Here is a 23,807-nt window from a genome sequence, read left to right on the forward strand (position 1 = left end):
TTAAAAGCAGCAGCAAAATACTGCTTCATGGTGACTGAAGAGACTAACAGACAATTAAAGTAGACTGGAATAACATTATTTTTTACTTTTATATTAAAATTACTTCATAGGTAATCCTCTGTACAAACTCTAAACTATGGATTATGAAGTTCAAAGGCATATAGAACACAGAGACTGTAGGTCAATAAAAATCAAAACTGCCATCAACATTCCAGTTAATACATGATTAGAATCCTATAAGAATAATTCTAGTCATGTTTGCATAATTATGTTCAATATATTTCTGTTTAGAAATACTCTAAAGCAATTATTTAGTCATAATTCAGTGGCGTGGTGATTATAAGAACCATTCCGAGTATAAAGTACATGCTCATGGATCTGCACAGTCAGGATGTAGTCTGCCACCTTGAGATACTGTTCATTTTTGTGAACCAATCAAACATGATACCCTTGACTTTTATCTTCTTAAGACTATGTTAGCACCTAATTTGTGAGTAAAACTAATTAAGAAAGCTTGCAAATCAAGCTGAAATGTGTGCCTGAAAATATTTCTGAAGCAATTAATATTAAATAAATTTTGATTCAAAATAACTTTGAAAAAAAATTTTAACAACTTATCATCCTTCTTTAATAGACATATAAAACCCAAAACCTGTACATGGCTTTAGAGTTCCATGATGTAATTTTTATAATTGACTCTGAGGCTAATTTTTTAAGAAATTAAATATTATTGTTCCTGGATATTTTCCAGTTTATTTTTATTTGCTTAGATGAATTTTGCAGAAGGTGACTCCTTGTGTCTTAGGTGTGGTAAATTAGTCTCTAACGATGAATGCATATAAATTATGTATATAAATGATTATATAAATAAAATAGATCATAACATCTATTTTAAGAAATACACAGCACAGGATGTATGGTCATTTATAAGAAATATAAATTGTAGGTGGTTATGAGAATTTTTCTGCACAAAAATTTAAAAATGAGAAGTTAAAAAAAACCAATCAGAGGAGCTGTTTTTATTTCTTTTTCCCCAAAAGTGAAAAGGAAAGCAAAGTGAAATTAGGCTACAAGGTAAGTGGTCAGAAATTATTAAATAATATGCTGATAATTCTCGTGGTTCTAGCTAACTCCAGTCTACTTTAATATGTCATGTTAATACTTTCATATTGTTAATCTCCTGATACTGATATTAAAATACCTTTGGAAAACCAGAAGGAAAGTAGCCCTATGCAGTGTAATACTCAAACCAAGGTGGTCCAGGGTTCTGCAGGTCACAGTGGATAATGGATTAAGCTGAGGATATATGAACTGTTTCTTCAGGGTAATTTGAGTGTGGCAGGAATGGTTGTTCTCACAAGTCACTTTCTAACCATATAGTAAATAGCCATATACTTAGCTAATAAAGTCAGTATAGAGATAAGAATCTCTATAAAGGGTATATATGTGGATATATAGTACATATCCACATATATAGAATATTTTGGCTTCTTTCTGTTGCGAGCTTGAACCATTTTGATTTACAAAGCAATTCATCTTTTTGTTTGATAAACTTTGCCCATGATATTCACCATACCATTTTCTTATCAAGAGATATTTCCATACCTTTCATTCAGTGAACTCTTTCAGATGTGTTTGTAAAGCATATTACTGATTCGTAAACTCTGTGTCATTTTGATTTTCTAGACTGAAGTAAACTATTACCTTTAACATTTTTTTATTTCCAAAACCTACTGTTTTGGTAGTAAAAATATTGTGGTGATTTTAGCCACAATATTAGTCTGATTGTTGTCATGTTAAAGTGTTTTGCTATTAAAAATATAGAAACTTGTTTTTCTGCAATTTTTTTCTTTGTGTGTGTGTGCGTGTGGTGTTTGACATTCATGCACATCAGTAGTTCCCTTAATGGTTACTCCTGTCCATTTCCACACCTGTAAAGACCCAAAAGGATTTTTCACATCACTGAAATAGAATGAGCTATGATTGCCTCAGGCAGGGCAGTTTAGCTAATGAGATTTTCACCATATACTATTTCTTTTAGTGATATTCCCCGGATTCCTGAAAGCTCCCATCCTCCACTGGAGTCCAGTGAGTATAATAACATTTTTGTGTTATTTTAAAATATCTTATACTAAATTAAAGAGTAGGTATTTACCATTTTGTAAAGAGATTTTTTTTTTTTTGCTTTAGGGTGCATGTGTTTACCAGGGAGACACAGAGAGAGAAAATGAGAAATCACCCCATGAGGGGGGTTGGCCACAGTACAATCCCTTTTCCTACATTTCTGGGGATTTTGGTCACGCATGCACATACACCTGGCATGTGTCAAGCCACTGGGTCCATGACTCGATCAGTGATCAACCATGTGGGAGTCCAGTGCCTTAACCACTATGCCATCTACTGGCCCTACCATTTTCTTTAGTTATTTGATATAAGTGAATTGCTATTACTTTCCTAAGGATGTTTCTGAGGTTATCTCGCTGGCACCTGAAGTTGTTGATCATGGCATTCATTGGGACCCTAAAGAAATTCCACTTTAAGATTTTTTTCTACTTGCATGTGTGCGTGTGTGTGTGACAATACACAAATTTTTACTGGCATTACCCTTCTGTATTGTAACAGTCCAGGATTCCACTGAGCTCAGCTAATATGCTATTAATAGTTATATTAGTTTTACATAAAGATTTATTGCCATACTGGATTACTGAGTTTTGTAATCAGATCAGTTTCACGAGCAGTATAGTGAAAGAAATAGGCACATTAGCAAATAGCTAGGATTGAGCCAGCCAAGAGGCATGCTGTTTAAGACAGTAGGTCCCACATGGCTGGCTACGTGATTTGAGTCCAGAACCCAACAGTGGCTTGACCTGGGCACATGTGTTGCAGGCCCAAAATCCCTAGTGAAGAATGGGGGAGAAGGGATTGTGGCGTGGCCATCTCTAATAATTTCTTACTGTGTGTGTGTCTCTCTTTGTATGTGTGTGTGTGTGTGTGTGTGTGTGTGTGTGTGTGTTTATGTGTGTGTGTCTCCAGTGAATGCACTTGCCCTATAGCAAATTAAAAAAATAATAAAACGAAAAGCAAATAACCGTAATTGTAATACCACATAACAGAGTGTAGAATATGGTCCTGGAAATCAGTGGATTAGTGGGTTGAATAGTGCTAACATTCGGTGAACATAAGGGGGTCAAAGGACTGTGAGGCTAGACAGTTGCAAGAATTATCTACATAAGAATTAGTTGCTTAAATGAGAGATGATGATCAGTGTAATAAAATATACACAAGTAATGAAGGTTTCAACAATAATGTGATGTGACCCAAACATTTACTTCACAATGGATCAGTATCAAATTGATACTTGGACTTGACTCCCCAGGTATTATTACAGAATATAACTTACAGGAATATAAAATGCAAGGTGATTTAAAGTGATAATGCCCAGAAGGGAGAAGAAAATACATGAATATGATAAGACAAAACTAGAGACTATGTTCACATATAAAATATAACTCATCAGGTTCTGCATTCTTGCCAGAGATGGGTTTAGATTTGGCTTTGGGACTTCTGGTGACCAGCATGAAGAGGGAAATGGGACTAGCTGCATAATTTGTAGTATTGATATTATTTTAAAAATCAGATTGCTATTAGAAAGACACTGGTTGTGGAAGTAACAATGTTCCTACTCTGAGACCTAAGGGAAAACAGTAGCATAAAGATATATGAAAATGGATGGGTTGGACTCAGAACATTAATAGTTAAGTTCTGTGCATAGGAAGCTGGACCCCACGTAGCCTGTTGCAATTCATATTGAGGTTCTGGCAGCTTAAATATCACCCCTGGCACATAAGAATGCATGTCCAGTTCCTGTTGGCATAGAGAGTGAAAGGTAAATGACCACAGGGTGACCATGCCTTGTCAAGAGATGCTCTCTCTCTCTCATGTGCATGTGCTCTCCAGCTGGGGAGAAAAAAAATGATACTAAAGATGTTTGAGAAAAGAAACACTAAAAAGCATTTTGTAGTGCTATTTCTTACAATGAAAAGTCATCTTTGGAGGACACAAAATGGGGCATGTGGCTTAATTTAGACTTAATTTATGAGTATAGAAAAAAATGTATGGATGACATATATTCAGGAAATGCTGGTAAATAGTACTTTTCAATGAAGCATTTGCTAAATTTTGAATGGCTGTGAGTTCAAGGTTATACTTCCCTTTAGACATCGTGTAGTGCTGTATGTGTCAGGATACATTTTAATGCTGAAGAGACTCACTGAGTGAGAGGAGATCCTGCCTCTTCTGTAAAGAAACTTACTTTTACTAGAAACAGCATTCTCAGAAATTGGACAGATTCATTTGTAAACTGAGAACTAAGAGGTACATCTGCTTTTTTTAAAAAAAATATTTATTTTATTTTATTTATTATTATTATTATTCTTTTTAAATTTGGTATAGGATACATGCACTTATCCGAGAGAGAGAGACAGAGACAGAAAGAGAGGGAGAAAGAGAGTCAGTGAGAAAACAAGATACCAGATCTAGGGTTTGAACTGCAGTTGGCCCTTGAGGGTCTAGTGCTTCAACCACAATGCTACCTGCTGGCCCCAAGGTAAATCTTATTTAAAACAATGATGAAATCTAGACTTAGATGTGGCTTATAAATGTAAATGTATATATACATATATACACATATATACATATATACATTTGCATTTATTATAATTTCTAGTTAAGACAATTTGTAATAGAAGACCCATTAGCTAATAAATTTAATATAACAGGATCTATTTTTATTACAACTAAAATATGAAACCTTTACCTATATGTGAAGTTATGCAAGAGCCAATGCAGTACAGTGCTCTCCAGAAATATAGAAAGTTAATATTTTCAAATTGAGGGGGCCAGCAGGTGACATAGTGGTTAAGGAGCTAGATTTCCCACATAGCCAACTGTGGTTCAAATCCCGGACCCTGGTGGTTTGTTTTCTCATTTTTCCTCTCTCTCTCTCTCTCTCTCTCTCTCTGACAAGTGCATGTGCCCTATAGAAAATTTTAAAATAATAACAATAATAAATACAATTAAATAAATTATTCTTTAGAAATATTGTAGATTGAGGAACCAGCAGTTGGTGTAATGGCTATGTTCCTGGACTACCCTGTGGTCGATGGCGATTCAAGTCCTGGACCCAGTGGCTTAAACTCACACTGGGCGCATGTGCGTGCATGCCCAAGATCCCAAGAGGAGAATGGAGGAGAAGGGATTGTTGTGTGGCCATCCCTCCTGGGGAGTGATTTCTCGCTTTCTGTCTCTGTCTCTCTCTGTCTTTCTGGCACAACAATAAACTCTCCAAAAAAAATATTTTAGATTGAAACAAATAGAACATCTTGTAGTATCATTTTAAATGTCTTTGAAAAGGCAGTTAGAAAAAGAAGACAAGATAATAACTTTCTACAACCATTTACAGTAGGTTCTGTCCAGTTACCATGGTTCAGTGATTACACAATACTCCGAGATATGCCACGTAGGAAGGTCTTAGGTTCACATCTCAAGGCCTCCCGGCATGTGCTGGATGCATGCAGGTCTGTGATCTGGGCTGGCTGAGGATAGGGTTGGAAAGTAGTATAAAAACCCTGTCATGAGTCCCCTCTTTTCTCTTTCTGTCTGTCTTTGCCTCTTGTTTTTTTCTCTTTCTCTCTGTCTCTCTCTCCCTTATGAAATAAATACAGTTTTTTAAAAATGAAAGTAAGTTCTGTTTTTTAAAATTTATTTCAGTTGCATTTAATTGCTGTGCTTCTTTGTGAGGTTCTGTTATTCGTGTTAATAATCATGGGTTGGGGCCAGCACTTAATGTAGCACTGCGTCACTCAACTGCCATGTAGCCGACTGTTGTTTGAGTCCCAGACCCGTTAAATTCATGCTAGGCGCATGTGCGTGCGTGCCCAAGATCCCGAGAGGAGAATGGAGGAAAAGGGATTGTAGCGTGGCCTTCTCCCCAGGGGGTGATTTCTCGCTTTCTGTCTCGCTGTCTCTCTCTGTCTTTTTGGCGAGCGCATGCGCCCTATAGCAAAAGCCTCTCCAAAAAAAAAAGACTAAAAAAAATTTTTTTTTTAAATTATGGGTTCATAAAATTACAGATACATTTAACATTTTATTAAAATATTTTTCTACATTTGTAAATATTGCTTTAATTTTTTTTCTCATTTTAGGTTCCAGTTCCTTTGAATCTCAGAAGATGGAAAGGCCTTCCATTTCTGTTATTTCTCCAACAAGTCCTGGAGCTCTGAAAGATGCCCCGCAAGTCTTACCAGGGCAACTCTCTGTATGTATTTTGTGTACATGTTGGAGAAAATTAGTGTTTGCTTACTGACCAAAAACGTCTTTAAAACTTTCTAGCTTTTCTCAAGCCTTCGATGAACTAATACTATATAGTGCCCTTTAGAAATGTGGAAAAATGTAGTCATTTGATACCATGATTGACTTCACCAATTTTCATGCATCTCTTCATTTATTCCTTACTAATGGATTTATTCAGAACTATTTATTGAATGGCTGCAATGTGCTGGATGCTCTGAACATTCATTGAAAAAATGGTAATATGAGTGAATAAAATATCCAATATTTTTGGTATGCTATATAAAAATTTCTAGGGTGAATAATTGTTCACACATAATAATCTTAGAAAGTCCATTTACTTAACAACCTTATGAGCCTGGAGCCTGAGTAACTTAAATTTAAAGTTTTCTTTTTAATGTCCTAAAACATTTGTTAAAATCCTTCATTGCCACAGATAGGATGCTGCTCTCATCACTAATGCCTTATTATATGATCTGAGGAGAACAGGAGGAAAGAAACCATGACTAACTGTTAAGAAGAGCCACCTCTGTGTATATTATGGAGGAAGTGGGACAAGTGTCTTAATAACTAAGAAGAAAACCTTGCTTCTACTTACTCTACAATAGTTACTGTTTTGCTCCTTTGATGATATGTGTCTTTCAAGTCTTTACTGCCCCTCTTCTCTTGATTAAAATGAGACAACAAAAATAGCTGTTAGGTTACAATATTCTCAAAAGGTTTCTTGGTTTTTAGCTTCTACTTTTGATATATCGAATATCTTTAGATGGTCCATGTGTTTAAGTTATCTGCTCTGACATCTTTTATTTTCAGTGTGTGTTTGAATCTCTCGTATTTTCCATTGGCTTTTTAAAAAGAGGCTGAAATCCATTTTGGTTTTATGAAAAACACATTTCTGGTATTAATTGGGAAATAGAGAGATGGAGTCATACTAATCAAGGATCGAATTCTTTTATTTATTTATTTTTATGAGAGATTTTTGCTGTAGGGTGCATGTGCTCTCTGGAGACACAGACACAGAGAGACAAAAATCAAGAAATCACCTCCCAGGGGAGAATGGCCACACTACAATCTCTTTTCCTTCATTCTCCTCTTTGGATCCTGGACATGTATGCACATATGCCCAGTATGAGTTTCAAATTGCCAAGTCCGGCGCTTGAACCATTATGCCATCCTCTTGTCCCCAATGCTAACCAGGTTTGAATTCCTTTTTTTATTTTTTTAAAAGAGAGATTTTTGCTATAGGACATGTGCATTCACTGGAGAGACAAAGACAGACAAAGAGCCAGAAAGCAAGAAATCACCCCTCAAGGGGGCGGTCACACCGCAAGTCCTTCTCTATTCTCCTCTTGGGATTTTGGGCATGCATGCACATGTTCCCAGTGTGAGTTTTAAGCCACTGGGTCTGGGATTTGAACTGTGGTGGACTATGTGGAAGTCCAGTTACGTAACCAATACCTTCTCTGTTGATCCCAACTTTTGAATTCTTAATCTGTCCTGTTCCACGTGAATCCAATCCCATGTTAAACTAGTTTATTTTATTAGGACTCTTAGATATGGTTTAACATATACCCATTAACAATGTATGCTTATACTTTTTAATAACAAAATTAAAAAAAAATACCTTCTAAATTAAAAGAAAACTTTAAAAGTTAACATAGTTATTTTAATGCATTATTACCACCCCCGGCATAAATATGGTAGTGACTACTGAAGTTTGATTTCTTAGGAGTTGGAAAGTAGAATTTTACTGTGTTATATTGCTATTTTTCTTTAGCTATAATGAAATCTTAGTAGAAATATACTTTGGCCTCCACATAGTTTGAAAGTCTCATTTATGTATTGAGCTCACCCTTGTTCTTTCTCTCTTTTCTTTCTTTTTTTTTTTGGAGAGGTTTTTGCTATAGGGTGCATGCGCTCGCCAGACAGAGACAGAGAGATTCTCTCTTTTCTTAATGATAGTAAGGTTGATTATAAAAATTAACTGAGAAAAATGCCTTATCACTTAGCAATGCCTGGTATAAAAACTGTAAATATGTATTTCCTTATCAAATCCCTTGTATATCTTATTCTTAATATTGAAAATCTTGTTTTATTTCAGTTACCTATGGTATTAGAAAATTCTTTGAGCCACACTGTAGTCAAGATACTTGTATTTAGGAAAAGGCAGATGGTGTAATGGTTACATTGTTGGACTCCCATGTAGTTGACCATGGTTCGAGTCCCTCACCCAGCAGCTTAAAACTCATCCTGGGATCATGTGTGTGTGTGTGTGTGTGCCCAAAATCCTGAGAGGAGAATTGATGAGAAGGGATTGCAACGTCACCGATCCCCCCAGGGTGGGGGTGATTTCTTTTTTTTTCTCTTTCTCTTTCTGTCTCTGGAGAATGCACATGCCCTATAGCAAAAATCTCTCTAAAACAATAAAAATACTTGTATTTAGTATTTCAAAATAAGAGTAATGATTTTTATATCACCCTTTTCCCTTAGTGTTTGTTTAATATTACTATTAGTTTTATTTTCATAGCATTGATGGAGTAGAGTAAGTTAACACTAAAGCATGCCAGTTTTAGTTATGTTTAAAACATTCAAAGAGAAAAGTCATTTTAAGTAGTTATATTTTCAAACTGGTATTCTTTTCAGAAGTAATAGCTGTAATTCCCTTATATTGCAAGTCATGCTTTCTTCAGGCACAGGTGTTAGAGCACAACCGCATGATACTGGAGCCTGTGGGAAGGCCCTGGGTTTGGTTTTCAGGGCGAAGTCAGATGCTATGCTTTTGATCCTGGCTAACTGGAAGGCTGCCAGGAGGAGTGCAAGATCCTGTCAGGGGTTCTTGGCTCTCTTTCTTTTTCTCCCTCTCTTGAAATAAATAAATAAATGTACTTAAAAATATTTTTTCAGGGACCAGAAGTTAGCGTAATGGCTATGTCTCTGAACTCCCATGTAGTCGATCGCAGTTTGAGTCCTGGAGCCAGTGGCTTAAACTCATGCTGGGCACATGTGCATGTGTGCCCAAGATCCCGAGAGGAGAATGGAGGAGAAGGGATTGCGGTGTGGCCAACCCCTCTGGGGAGTGATTTCTCACTTTCTGTCTCTCTCTGTCTTTCTGGCGAGTGCATGTGCCCTATAGCAAAAACCTCCAGAAATATATATATATATATATTTTTTTTTTTAAAAATACAATTTTAGTATTATTTTAATTAAAGTTATAATAATAATAGTTACTTTCTGCATTGCTTTCAGGTAAAGCTATGGTATGATAAAGTGGGACACCAGCTGATTGTAAATGTTCTACAAGCAACGGATCTGCCCCCAAGAGTAGACGGGCGTCCCCGGAATCCCTATGTAAAAATGTATTTTCTTCCAGATAGAAGGTAGTGAATGATTTTAGAAAAAATACACTTATATCTATACTATTAAAAAACAGAGAATTTCCTCTTCTGAGATTTATTTTTTAAATGTAATATATACTTCATTCTGAGGGGATAAATTATGTTCTCTGTTATCCCTTTAAAAAAAAGCCCTCCAGCTTTGTCTTTATGTAAATTATGCCATATGTTATCCCTTAAAAAAAAGCCCTCCAGCTTTGTCTTTATGTGAAAATAACCTGCCAATTTTTAAAATATTCATTAGCAGGACTAGTGGGGAGGCATAGTAGTTAGAGTACTAGATTCCCACATGGCTGATTGTGGTTCAAGTTCCAGACTTGGTGACTTGAAAATCACACTGGGTAAATGTGTGTGCTTGCCCACCATATGTTATCCCTTAAAAAAAAGCCCTCCAGCTTTGTCTTTATGTGAAAATAACCTGCCAATTTTTAAAATATTCATTAGCAGGACTAGTGGGGAGGCATAGTAGTTAGAGTACTAGATTCCCACATGGCTGATTGTGGTTCAAGTTCCAGACTTGGTGACTTGAAAATCACACTGGGTAAATGTGTGTGCTTGCCCAAAATCCTAGGAGGAGAATGAAGGGATTGCAATGTGGTCATTCTCTGTGGGGGATGGTTTCTCACTTTCCCTCTCACTCTCTCTTTCTCTGTCTGGTGAGTGCACGCACCCTATGTCTAAAACCTTAAAAAAAGATAAAAGGAAAAGTATTAATTAACATATCAATTGTGGTATATCATTTAGAGTATGTCTTTGTATGTGTGTGCCTGTCATCATAACTACTGCCTTTGCACTGTAATTGAATTGTAACAGTATTAAAATGTGCAGTCTTTTTAGATTTTTATAATTAAGATATAAGTTAAAGTAGCACAAATACAAACAGCAGAACTACATGTACTATGTTATTACAGTAGATGGCAGCATGTAATTGTTTTTTACTTCCTATTTACAAAACATACTTATTTTTCAGTGATAAAAGTAAAAGGAGGACCAAAACAGTAAAGAAAGTACTAGAACCAAAATGGAATCAAACTTTTGTCTATTCACATGTACATCGTAGAGATTTTAGAGAACGGATGTTAGAAATAACTGTGTGGGATCAACCAAGAGTGCAAGAAGAAGAGAGCGAGTTTCTTGGAGAGGTGACGTATATTGTAAAGATTCAAGTCAAATGCTTAATGAATGTCTTGATATGTATTTATTGTGACTGCTTTTACATTATGCATTTACCAAAAGGTGCTTGATTTGATTTGAGAACTGTTCTTTCAGATCCTCATAGAACTGGAGACAGCACTTTTAGATGATGAACCGCATTGGTATAAACTTCAGACTCATGATGAATCTTCACTACCTCTGCCTCAGCCATCACCTTTTATGCCAAGGCGACACATTCACGGGGACAGCTCTAGCAAAAAGCTACAAAGTAGGTGAAGGTCTTTTGGGTTACCAGGAAGTAATCATATTGCAGAGATTAACATCAAAAATATTTTTCCAAGTACTTTATTAGAGACTAAAATATTAGAAAATTGTTCACCTATATAAAGAGACTCAGCAAAACCATTTTCTACATTCTCACAATGAAGATAATATAGATAACATAGTAGAGTAATTCCAGAGCTTAAAGCTGGAAAACTCTGAATTATAATTCTGTCACAGGACTGACTGAGTTGTTGATTGGTTGACTGATGATTTGTATATATAAGGTCTTAATAACTTTATAAGTCATAAGTATATTTTTAAGAATTATTTAATTTAATTTGATTTGTTGTTATTATTATTATTATTTTAATTTGCTATGGGGCATATGCACTCACCAGAGAGAGGGAAAGTGAGCAAGCAACCAGGTCTGGGACTTGAACTGTGGTCAGCCATGTGGGAGTCAGCACCCTAATCATCATATCACCTACTGGGCCCCTCATGAGTATTTTCCCTTTTTTTTATAATTATTTCTTATTTAACTTTATTATTATTATTATTTTCTAGTTTGATCAGAGACAGACAGAAGGAGATAGGGAAAGTGAGAAAGCAAGTCACCAGGTCCGGGACTCAAACCTTAGTTGGCGATGTGGGAGTCTAGCACCCTTTACCACCACATCACCTGTCAGCACCAAGTATTTTTAACACTATTACTTATAAGAAATTGTGTTTTTTTGAGAGTTTTTTGCTGTAGGGCTTGGGTGCTCACCATAAAGACAGAGGAGAGACAAAGAGACAGAAAGTGAGAAATCACCCCCCATGGGGGATGGCCACCCTGCAATCCCTTCTCTTTCTTTCTCCTCTCAGGTTCTTGGGCACGCACGCACATGTGCCCAGCGTGTTTAAGCCACCAGGTCCAGGACTTGAACCGCTGTCGACTACATGGGATTCCAGCAGCATAACCGCTACACTAGTTGCTAGTCCCACTTATAAAAATTTTTAACACATTGGCTAGGCCAGCAGGTTATCAGAGTGGACTCCCACATGGCCGAGTGCTATTTGAGACCCGAATCCAGCAGCTTTAAAATCATCCCAGGTGTATGTGCGTGTGTGCCTAAAATCCCAGAGGAGAATGGAGAAAGGACTGTGGTATGGCCATCCCCCCTGGAGGGTGATTTTTTTCTCTCTGTCCCTGTTTCTCTTCGACAAGTGCACACTGCCTTTTGGAAAAAAACTTTAAAAATTTTTGGAAAACATGTTTATTGTTATTTATGGTGATTAGGGAAAATATTTTCTTTATCCTTCCAGTACTTTTTTATGTCTAGATCTTAAACAACTAAAATCTAGAAGCTTCATTTTGATAATCTGTAACCAAATGATTTTTCCTATGTAATTGAGTATTTCATGTTGGCAATTCCCTGATCAACTTTTTTCTCAAACCTAATTTTTTAAAAATATTTTCTTTAACTTTATTTATTTTTTAAAATTTGACCAAAGAGGGGCAGAGAGAGAGAAAGAGTGAGAGAAAGTGAGAAAGCAAGCCGAAAGGTCCAGGACTCACTCCCTGGTTGGCCATGTGGGAGTTCAGCACCCTTAACACCCACGTCACCAGTTGGCCTCTCACACTTAATATTTAATGTAGTATAATGACTAATTTTGGGAGCTAAACATACTTTATAAAGGGCCCTGATGCCCTTTCAATAATATAAACTCAATAGAACTTCAGTCCAGAAAGATCTTTTTGAACCTTTTACACTCAGCCCGATCTTTTCAGAGATTACAGAGGGCACTTAATTGTATAAGAAAGAGTGAGTATACTTAGCTATAGACATTTAGTATACTATTTTATGCAGAGTAATCTGAAAAATCAAAATCTTATTCTATACAGTCCTTTTGTTCCTATGTGTCTTCAGTGTAATGTCATAATAGGAAATACTTAGAAAATGTCACCTCTAGAAAACAAACATTTCTTCAAGACTAAACACAGCATTTACTCTGTATTATTTTTGTTCAAACGTATCAAGTAATAAAATTTTAAATAAAATTTGACCTTGTCCTTTACATTTCATAAGCCAACCAGACACAGAGGTATCTGTTTGCTTTACTATTGTGCAGGATCTCAGCGAATCAGTGATAGTGACATCTCAGATTATGAGGTTGATGATGGTATTGGAGTAGTTCCTCCAGGTGCGTGGGTGAAGAGCATGGCTCTGCTTCACTGTGCTTCTTTGCTTGTCTTCACTGTCAACTCCTAGCCTTCTTGGGGATATTGAACTGGAGATTTATAGCTTAGAGAAATCAGTATTATATTATTCCATGGTGACTTGCGTTTCAAATTGTTAAGAAAACTTACAATGACCTAGGATCTGTTAATTAGCATCCCCATTTATTTGATTTGGTCAGATTCTTCCTTAGAAGCTTTGCTAGCTAGGTGAAACAAATCGTTTCACAGTGCTCTGTGCATAAGTGAAAACACAATTTCATTTTGAAAGGATGTGGTTAATTTTAATAAATATAAATTTCATTATCCTGTTTTTATATTGTATTTCTATCATTTCTCTTTCTCCATTTCTTAAAAGAATGTAGCCTTCCATGGAATATACTGAGAGAAGTGCATGGCAGGGTTTAAAATTGCATGCGGCATGGCTTTAACTTTTAATGCTTTTGTGATGTGTTCACTACTGATTATACCTATAATGTGTGTACGTATTTCAAAATAAGAAAATGCTTTAGAAAGAGTCACTATCAATTTGAAATCAACCTCTTTTTGTCATTACATAAGTTAGTAATTTTTTTGACATTGTACAGTTCAAAATCTGTTTCTCATTTGATTTTTGTCAGGAAAATACTTAAAAATGCTCACTTTTTAAAATCAATCTTTTATTGTTTTCTTGATCTACTGATAAAAGGAAAGTAAATATTAAAAAAATAAGAAATAAAAGAGAAAAAGCTAGACATATAAATATGAATTATTAAAGGCAGTATTAACATTATCACCTTAATTTAATTCACGCAGTGTCGTAGATGGAGATGTGCTTAATTCAAAAGCAATGAAATTGATAAAAAAAATATAGATACTGATTTGTTGACTAAGTTCACAATTTAGTCCTTCATTTACGCCTTCTGAGACCAGCAGGGGACGTGGTGGTTAAGGCACTGGACACTCCCCATAGCCAACCATGGTTCGATTCCTGGATCTGGCGTCTTTTTCTCTCTTTCTTTCTTTCTCTCTCTGTGTCTCTCTCTGATCAAGTTAAAATAAATGAATGAATAATTCTTTAAAAAAATTTGCACTTTCATTGCAACTGGAGGAGATTATGAAGAGATTTCTAAAATCAAGTTTCTTTTGCTCTCTATAATTTATATAAAGTATGCGAGTACTTCAAAAAGTTCATGGAAACGTGGAAACAAAGTACAAATTTATTTTGCTGTAATAAAAATTTTAAATCTATTAATAAACTTTTCATAATATGAATTTTCCATGAACTTTTTTGAAGTATTCTCATGTAGTATTTAATCACTATGTGAAAGTATCAAGTGTTGTCACAACAATAATTCTAGAGCTTTGCACATGTATATATTTAGATTTAGATAATCTTTGATATCAGAGTATCAGTGGGAGTTTTGAATAATAATAGATGGCATTTTATATTTGACTTCTGCTTTTCTTTTTCCTTAAAGGGGGATATTAATTACATACATTTTTGATGGAAACTTTAAGAGAAGATGTAATAGCATGTTCTTTGTTTTAATGAAATTGAAAAGAAGAAAATGACTATCCATTTTAATCCATTGGCATATTCAAATGGAAATTGTAAGGAAAGTTACCAGCCTCATAAGAATCTTGGCTATTAATCAGTGTAATGTTATCATTACCAACTTACTTAAATAGAATTTACTAATGTAGATGGTTTTCACATTTGGTTTACCTGAAATATATTCTTTTATGATGAGGTAGGAGAGTGAATGAATGAATTAAAAAATGGCCAATAAAATACTAAAGTGATGAGTTTCTTCTTTCTCTGAGATCACTTGGATAGCAGCTTCTGAGATATCAAACTAGAGTCGCAGGATCTATCTCAGCTCAGATAAGTGCTTGGGCACCATCAAAGAACACTACATTTTAAATATACTTCTATACTGAAATATGCTATTTTCCTGATTGCATTTCCAAACATGTGTAATCTCTTATATTATACAGAAACAGTGTCTAAATTGTCATTTCAAATGTACTGTTCATTTTTAGTTAGTATTTAGAAAGGTAATGAGCCAAGTGTTAAATAGAACATAAATAATAACTTACATCACTAGTGTTATGTTATTTTAGAGGTATCTTTATAAATTAATAGAGAGAATCCTGAAATTTATATGAATTTTCAGATGTACTCTTCCTTGATCCAATATATGGATATATGGTAGTCTTCAAGGCACTTATATGTGGCAAATATAATATAGCAAGTCAAACAGTAATATCATTTTAAATACACATGAAAGAGGTGGCTCTGGTAAAATAGGTAAGAAGTTAAACTAAGGGGGTAGGTTACTAAGCACATGTGAGGCATTCTCATTCATTTTTAGAATTGATTACAAATTTTCTTCTATACTCTCTAGCATCCAGTATAAAGGGAAAATGTGTGTAGATGTGGATGCCAGCTCTTTATCTTTAATACACTCAGTGATGTTCCTTGTTGTATATGCCCTAAAAGAAGCTCAAAAGCTTAATTTGAAATGTTCTACCACAGTCAGATCTTAAACTACCAATACCTTGGCTTTTCAAGAATGTGGAATTCTTTGTTCTTTTTTCAGTGTATTTATACCTTTTTCACTTCAAGTTCTGACCTGAAAAGGTATAAACCGTTGAGACTACCAGAGCTGCATTTTATTTGCTATATAGTTATATAGTTCAATAAGCCTTCTTATTGAACATAAATAAATTTAGCTGCTTGGGAAGAATAAAAATAACCATATACAGAACTTTCTCATCTAAGGCAAGACATCTGGCAACCTTAACTTTTCAGATCATTACAGGAAATTCAGAAAATGGCTAGAAAAATGACTCTAACCTCTAACTCTGAGCCAAATAAAACATTGAAATGAGCATAAAATAACAGTTCTCTCTCACACATGGCTCTGAAGGTTGAACATGTGTTGTCAACAAATTAATATGAGTAAACCAAATTGTTGTTAAAAGCAAGGAACTGTAAATGATTATTTATATAGCATGAGTAAAGTATAGAGTCAAATGTTAAAACTTTGAATATTACAGCATACAAATGACATTCCCTGGCTGGGAGTCACCAAAATAGTATTACATTGCCTTCAGTATATTCTCTTTTGAAATTCAGAACTTTTTGGTGAATTTTGAAAAATTTACATAAAAAATTGTTATATAAAAAAACTTCAGGATATCACTTGTTTTCCTTGTGTTCCTTAATAACAGTATAGAAAAGGATTTAATTTCTATTTAATGACAGAGATGCCAAGAAAAATTAATTTTATACTTTTTACAGCAGATGTCTACATTCTCTAAAATTTGTTTCATAATTATTATACAAAATTTATTTATATTCCTTGAGTACTTTTTCACATTGCAAAATGGTGCTCTCAATGTAATATTGACCTTTCATAATTATTGTCTAATTGATACCAAATGTAAATGTTTCATGTTTAAGTAGTTCAAAACTTTAAATAATTATTTTGAAAGACAGTCATCATTTTGTTAATACTAAGCTATGAAATATCTTTGCTTCATGTCCATATAGCTGGACTTTCTAACCTTAATATCATACCTTATACACTTAAACAACAAAAACTTCTGTTGCACAAAACTAAAAGTAAGAGCTTCATTGCTGTTAATTCATAGCGTGGTAAAAAGATATGAAATTATCAGTTATAAGATATGTGGTTATTTTTGGTCATTATACAAATTTTTTTAGAGTGAGAAAGTGATTAAGTTTCCTTGGTTTCTATATTGTCAAATTTCAGCTTATGAAATATTTAAAGACATTTCTCTACTTTGTCGTACAATCATGCAGTCACAACAAACCACTCGAGAATGTTGTCTGCCTTTAATAATGATATTTGACAGCATATTTACAAATAACATGAAAATTTTTTAGTTATAAATAAAGAATAGTTTGAGCTGCTCAGTTTAATGTTTTCATGATTCATATAATATACCTTTTATGTAGTTGAAAATATAATATTTTTTCCTTTGGCTACATAGATAGAATAGAAATAATAGAAAACAATGACCCTTCTGGAAAAATTGTACTCTAAATTGTTTTTATGGATTTGAAACTTTTATCTCAGTTAAGTCAGAAATGATATAAACCTTTTTACTTCAGGACAAAGTGACTGTTAGGATTTACCTTTCATTACAATTATGTTAACTGAATTATAAATAATAAATAACAGAATTATGGAATAGTTTTAGATGTCCATGGTATATCCGATGTTTGATTCTTTGAGAGGGTTAATTTTCTCTCCATTATTGCAATAGTGATCTCCACTTATATACTATTTGTATTTTAAAATTGCAGTGTTATGTGATTTGCAAAATTTATAGTCAGTATTTGTGATAGTGAAGAACTGCTACTCTTCTCTCTTTTTCTTTTATTGTTAAAGGAGATGTGCACCTGCCAGAGAGAGTTGGAAAGACAGAGACAGAGAGGGGTAAAAGTATCTCCCAGTGGACCATGCTCATACTGTAATCCCCTCTCCTCCATTTCTCCATTCTATTAGAATTTTGGGCATGAACACACATATGTTTTTCAGGCTGGTGTACCCAGGATTCAAACCATAGTCAGCCATGTGGCATCTGGCTCCCTTAACTAATAAGCTATGGGGCCTGCCCTATTCTTCTTTTTAGTTAAAATTGATATATGATTTTTATTTTTATAATTTAAATTGCTGCTGTAACATTTTTATTTTCTTATAAGTGAGCCCATCAGTGACTCTTGTAAAATAATTTATCCTTTAGAAAATAATATAATCCATTCCTATGACACATATGAATTCCTGTAATCATTTTAGGAGTTTAGCATTTATTTAAATTTAAAGAGACAGCAAATTTCTAAGCATTGACTTGTATTTTAACTATTGTTCACTGCCAAGTGCTTGATCTGTGTTGCTGAAAAGTCACTAACTCATTCATTCTTTAAAATACTATCCCAACTCATCAGAGTGTCTGAGACATCCACTATCCTGGTCAATATCTATGTGGTACTTGGAGCTAAAGTGTAACCTGTCCTTATGCATGTACAAGTTATACTCTGTGTATGTATACCTCCTACTCTCAAAGATAAGGCGAATAATACTGATTGCATGGCATTTAACATTACTAGGTTGACGGCCGCTTTAATACAATTTGATACTTTCACATTGATGTTTGCATTATTGGAGAACATGGACTAATGTTGTGTGTGTGTATTCTCGCCAGTAGGTTATAGATCTAGTGCTAGAGAAAGTAAATCCACAACATTAACTGTGCCAGAACAGCAAAGAACTACTCATCACCGCTCACGTTCAGTATCTCCTCATCGTGGCGATGATCAGGGAAGGCCGCGTTCACGGTTACCAAATGTGCCATTACAGAGGTAGGCTTTGACGCAGTTTCAGTGTCTCTGACAGTACTTTCTAAAAAATGATAATATAATGTGAATTGTCTTAAGACTAACTGAAATGAAATAATGGTTTGGTCAATCAAGTTCTTTATTCATAATCATTTGTAAATGAGATGCTGTTCTTCTATTACCTAAACTGTGTTCTTTACTCTCCAAGTTTTTGAATAACTGTTTTGTGTTCTGTTTGTTAATTTTATCTCCTGTGAGGAGAAATGATATGGTAATGAATCAGAACTGTGGATAGAATTGGCTAAAAGGACAAGGTTAAGAGGCAGAATGCAATTTTAAGAGATTTAGGGTTGTCTTTTTGAATTACTTGAAATACGTGGAAAAATAAATAAGACATATGTAATATAATACTTGATTCTTTCTGACCATGAAACAGACTTTTGAAATTGTAATTAAATGTGCAGAATAGGGACCAGCAGATGGCATAATGGCTACATTGCTGGACTCCCCTGTAGTTAACCGCAGTTCAAGTTCTGGACCCGGTGACTTAAACTCACGCTGGGCACATGTGCATGTGTGCCCAACATCCCTAGAGGAGAATGGAGGAGAAGGGATTGTGGCATGTCCATTCTGCTTGGGGGTGATTTCTCGCTTTCTGTCTCTGTCTTTCTGGCGAGCACACACACACCCTATGGCCAAAAAAATCTCTCCAAAAAAAAACAAAACAAAAATGTGCAGAATAAAATCGCGTTTCTTTTTTGGTAAAGATGTAGAGAAGGTTGGATAAATGCAGTACAGACAAAACACTCAGAGAAAAGAATATCCTTAATGTCTTGATAAAATAGGTTTGGGTTATGATGGCAACACTTTTCAATCCATGAGAGTTGTTTGCCAGCTACTGTTCATTCCTTCCCTTAAGTCTGCCCACCTGTTTTGTGAAAATGATACATTTAACACATATTAACTTTTGTAATCATTCTAGGAGTTTAGATGAAATCCATCCAACAAGAAGGTCACGTTCTCCAACCAGACACCATGATGCCTCCCGAAGCCCAGCTGATCATAGATCCAGAGATGTGGATAGTCAGTATTTATCAGAACAAGACAGGTACTTGTCCAAAATATCATCTCAACTCTACAAACTTCTCTTTGCTCTGTTTTAATATATACAGATACTGTGTTATAACACTTTAGAGAGTAAATGAATTTCATCACCCAGAACTGAATGGCTCTCAAGGAATAACTGTTATGCTAATCTAATAGAAATAATACAGTAACAAATTTTTAGCTTTCATTATTTTGTTATATGCATTTTTTTCACAAAATCAAAATTAAAGGTACAGCTTATTGTGATCTTAGATACTGACTTTAATTATAGAAAGGAGCCTTCTTAAGCAGTTATCATATATGTTGTTTTTGTGGGTCCTAGTGCTTGGGATAGCATTCATGAAATTAGAAAAATTATGTTATGTAATTAAAAACATTTTGCATATGGGCCACCTGAAAGGTACTTAATATTTCAGAGTTTCTGTAAGAACTTAAATAATCATGATTTTGTCATATACCTCTCTTTTCATAAAATGTCTTTCCAGATAGTGTCTATAAAGCACAAAATACTGAGAAGCTTCTTTTTTATATGGATATGTACTTAAGTTTAGTGCTGATTTATGATCAAATATTTTATGGAAACAATTACTGTAAATCTCCATCAAGAATCTATGATTCTACATACCCATAGGTTTTCTTCTCGTAGTAAACATATACCTGTATGATAAGCCTGATCCCAAGTTCAGAATCTGATTTCAAGCTTTACAACACCCATCTTTTTGAATGTTCTTTTCTGACATTTTGAAACGGGGAAATTTTCCAAGAGGAGTAAGGAAGTGATAATGGTGCTGAATGATTGATTTTTTTGCTGTGGAACCTAGAACGCCACTCAAGTAAAACTTCATATTCCTCTAAGTGTCACCCTCTTGTGCTAAGTGGAGTCACGAAGAGCGCCAAGGAAGGTTTAGGAATAGGGTACATACTTCTCAGTTCAAGTTGAACGAGGGCTATTTTGTCAGCATTTATTTTGTCTACCATGAGTTTCAGTGAGGAGAGAAAACAAAGGGCTACATGACCAGGGCATTCTAATAGAGTGAGATTAATTTGGATGTAGAAAAAGTGTCATAATCAAGGACAGTCTTGGTTAAGAAGACATGTAGTATGATACTGCATTTTCAGTGGGCCGTGAAACCCAAGAAAATTATCATGCTATAAGTTGCTAAAAACAATGAAGACCTTTTAGGGGTTCCCTTTAGTATTTAAAAAGGCCAAATATGTAGGCCTTTTAAAAATCATAAAACATGGCAATGTCTGTAATTGGAAATAGATCTCTATAGGCTATTTAGGCAAGGTTTAATTTTGTTTTGTTTTGATACTCTATACAATTACTTTACAATACAGTAGCAAATCAGCAACAGCTAGGACTTTGACCATAATGTTTGTACTTTATTGTTTAAATTTTTAAAATGCTGTCATGTTTATTTTTGTTTAACCTCTCAAGCAAATATGCTAGTGCGGACAATCTGGTTTCTTCCCTTTTCATGTTTTCATTGGCATACCATCGGCACAACCCATGTCATTTAATGCCTCATAATTTATCTGTTTCACTCACCACTCATCCTGTCTGTGCAGTGAGCTTCTTATGCTGCCCAGAGCAAAACGAGGACGAAGTGCAGAATGCCTCCATACTACCAGGTAAATACAGGGATTTGGTAATGGTGACTGTGTGTGATGACTCTCTTTCCATTCTGCTATTCTTCCGTCTCTCCCTTAGTGATATTATTACATATAGATAAAGTAAGCTTCCCAAGTATTCAGAATTCGCTTTTATTCATACGGAGGTTATGAAAAAGGTTCCAAATATACATTAATTTTCATCCAGGCAGAATTGCTGTCTGTATATTTAAATTTCAGAGACCAATGAGCCTCTGTGGAACTATTTTCACACTCTGAAACAGAAGAACTGCTTTCTGCAGTTAAAATCCTAAACGCTCACTGTGGGTACCGTGTTGCCCCACATTCACACACACCTACTTGTCTAGTCACAAGAGGTCTGATCTTGTGTGCACGGCAGTGTTATCATTTCCATCATTTTAATTTTGAATCTGTTGCTGTAGTCTTTTCTATTTCCTTTTGAAATCTGTTGTTTATGTACTGTTTGCTTTGAGTAAACTTTTTACCAGTTATTTTAAATGGCCAGGTTTCAGCTTCCTTTATTGGTAGAGAGCGAGGATGTTTGACCTGTTAAGTTCTTAACCCCTCTACCACTACCAGCTCAGAAATGCTACAGTACACACCCTCCCATAAAGGCATGTGATGATATGACATCTCTTAAGGATGAAGAGAAAAGGGGTACCATATTTGCCTCTAGATTGGAATTTAAAGCCCAGCGCATGCTGTTAATTGTGTTAGCTCTGAATTTCTTATCCAAAGTAAAATTTTGGATTACTCATAGATTCATCACAGAATACAGTAAGTAACTATTATTAATTTAAAGTTAATAGGAGATAAGGAAGTAGGAAATCAGTAGGACAACCAAAATGCAAGTAAACTATTTCAAATATGTTAGCCAGTAAAATAATAGGAAAGAGGGACCATCAGGTGGCATAGTGGTTAAGGGTGCTGAACTCTCACATGGCCGACCACGATTCAAGTCCCAGACCTGGCGGCTTACTTTCTCACTTTCTTTATCTCTGGTCAAATAAATTAATTAATTAAATAAAGCTAAAAATAATAAAAATAGGAAAGAGAAGGAATACTGCAATAATGTAAGATTCTTTAGTATCTGTGTGGAACGTGGTTCTGTGCAGTCCTGCAAATATGATTAGGCTAATAAGAATTGTTTTAACTTGTTATATGTAAAATTATCATACTGATGATGACAGTCACGTTTGCTTGGATTTCCATAGGAAATAAGTGAGGAAATGCCAGTTATGTTTGCCAACTGGAAAAAAATGTAAAATCATAAATAGTGTGAAAATCAACTCAAATTCTTTATAAAGGCTAGCTATTCAAGTTTATTAGTAGTAGTTATTCCTCACAAATAAGTCTGGAATTTTCCTCATAGTCCCATTGAGGTAACTTAACCAAAACGCACATATACAACATCGTACCTGGTGTGTGTCTGGCACCCTGTATGTATTTCTAGCATATTCAGTAGTCTAAATAGAATAGTAAGAATTTTTTTTCATCCTCTTTTAAAATTGAAACATCAGAATATGTTAAATATAATATATTAATAGCTGCATCATTTCATACAATCTAATCTTCAAGATTGATGCTTTGCTAATAATGCTGAAGCTAATATATCCTTTTTGTTTAATAGATATAATTGATATGACGACATTGCATTCCCATTTCAGGCTAATAGCTATATTTGTACATATATAATTTAAAAATCAGGAGGTGATGTTCAGCTGAGGCAGATAAAGTCCTATTTTTGCTACTATTAGAGTAAGATGGGAAGTGAAAATAGTGCCAGCCAAATGTGTGTATCCAAGATATGTTTTACTATGTTCTTCTTGATATTTTTTTATAGTGACAGTAATCAACCCAACTAATTCCTCAACAACTGCTAATCGCATTTTTTTATTACAACTATAATTGTCACACCTAAAATTTTATTCCTGAACTTTCAAATGCTCTCCTTCCTTTTATTCCCTAACAAATAGTGCTAAAAGCATGGAGATAGAAAAAACTCGAGTTCAAATATATGTTCATGTATGTATACGTAATCTCGTCTATGCTTCTACTTTGTATTTATAAAAGCATTTCACTTATATTTGAATAAGACAAAGTATCTAAGTATAAATAATCATAGTTTTTTAGGAAATACAAATAGTTTGGCTTAATATAAATGACAGAATTTTATCATTTATATAACTATCTGTGGCTGAAATCTTAGTCTAAGTTCTTCACATCATATAATATTCATTTAATGGGACCAGCAGTTGCTGTAATGGCTATGTCGCTGGACGCCCATGTAGTCAACTGTGGTTCAAGTCCAGGACCCAGTGGCTTAAACTCACGC

At 34.7% G+C, this 23,807-nt stretch overlaps 1 protein-coding gene across 50 annotated transcripts in view; it reads left to right on the forward strand.

Annotated features, from left to right (window-relative positions):
* Nucleotides 1-23,807, forward strand: part of RIMS1 (regulating synaptic membrane exocytosis 1) — a 254,173-nt gene that overhangs the window by 67,447 nt on the left and 162,919 nt on the right. For 22 of the 50 annotated variants that reach the window (XM_027768198.1, XM_006168296.3, XM_027768181.1 and 19 more), the window contains exons 6-14: nucleotides 2,042-2,088; nucleotides 6,204-6,316; nucleotides 9,595-9,725; nucleotides 10,711-10,882; nucleotides 11,010-11,163; nucleotides 13,272-13,343; nucleotides 18,598-18,754; nucleotides 19,713-19,838; nucleotides 21,410-21,472. In XM_027768198.1, the coding sequence (XP_027623999.1) occupies nucleotides 2,042-2,088; nucleotides 6,204-6,316; nucleotides 9,595-9,725; nucleotides 10,711-10,882; nucleotides 11,010-11,163; nucleotides 13,272-13,343; nucleotides 18,598-18,754; nucleotides 19,713-19,838; nucleotides 21,410-21,472 (1,035 nt within the window). The remainder of the gene's footprint in view (nucleotides 1-2,041; nucleotides 2,089-6,203; nucleotides 6,317-9,594; nucleotides 9,726-10,710; nucleotides 10,883-11,009; nucleotides 11,164-13,271; nucleotides 13,344-18,597; nucleotides 18,755-19,712; nucleotides 19,839-21,409; nucleotides 21,473-23,807) is intronic. The other 28 variants (XM_027768199.1, XM_027768188.1, XM_027768191.1 and 25 more) reach the window with 4 other exon arrangements.

This window comes from Tupaia chinensis, unplaced genomic scaffold (assembly GCF_000334495.1).
Source record: "Tupaia chinensis unplaced genomic scaffold, TupChi_1.0 Scaffold145685_1, whole genome shotgun sequence".
Classification (NCBI taxonomy): domain Eukaryota; kingdom Metazoa; phylum Chordata; class Mammalia; order Scandentia; family Tupaiidae; genus Tupaia; species Tupaia belangeri.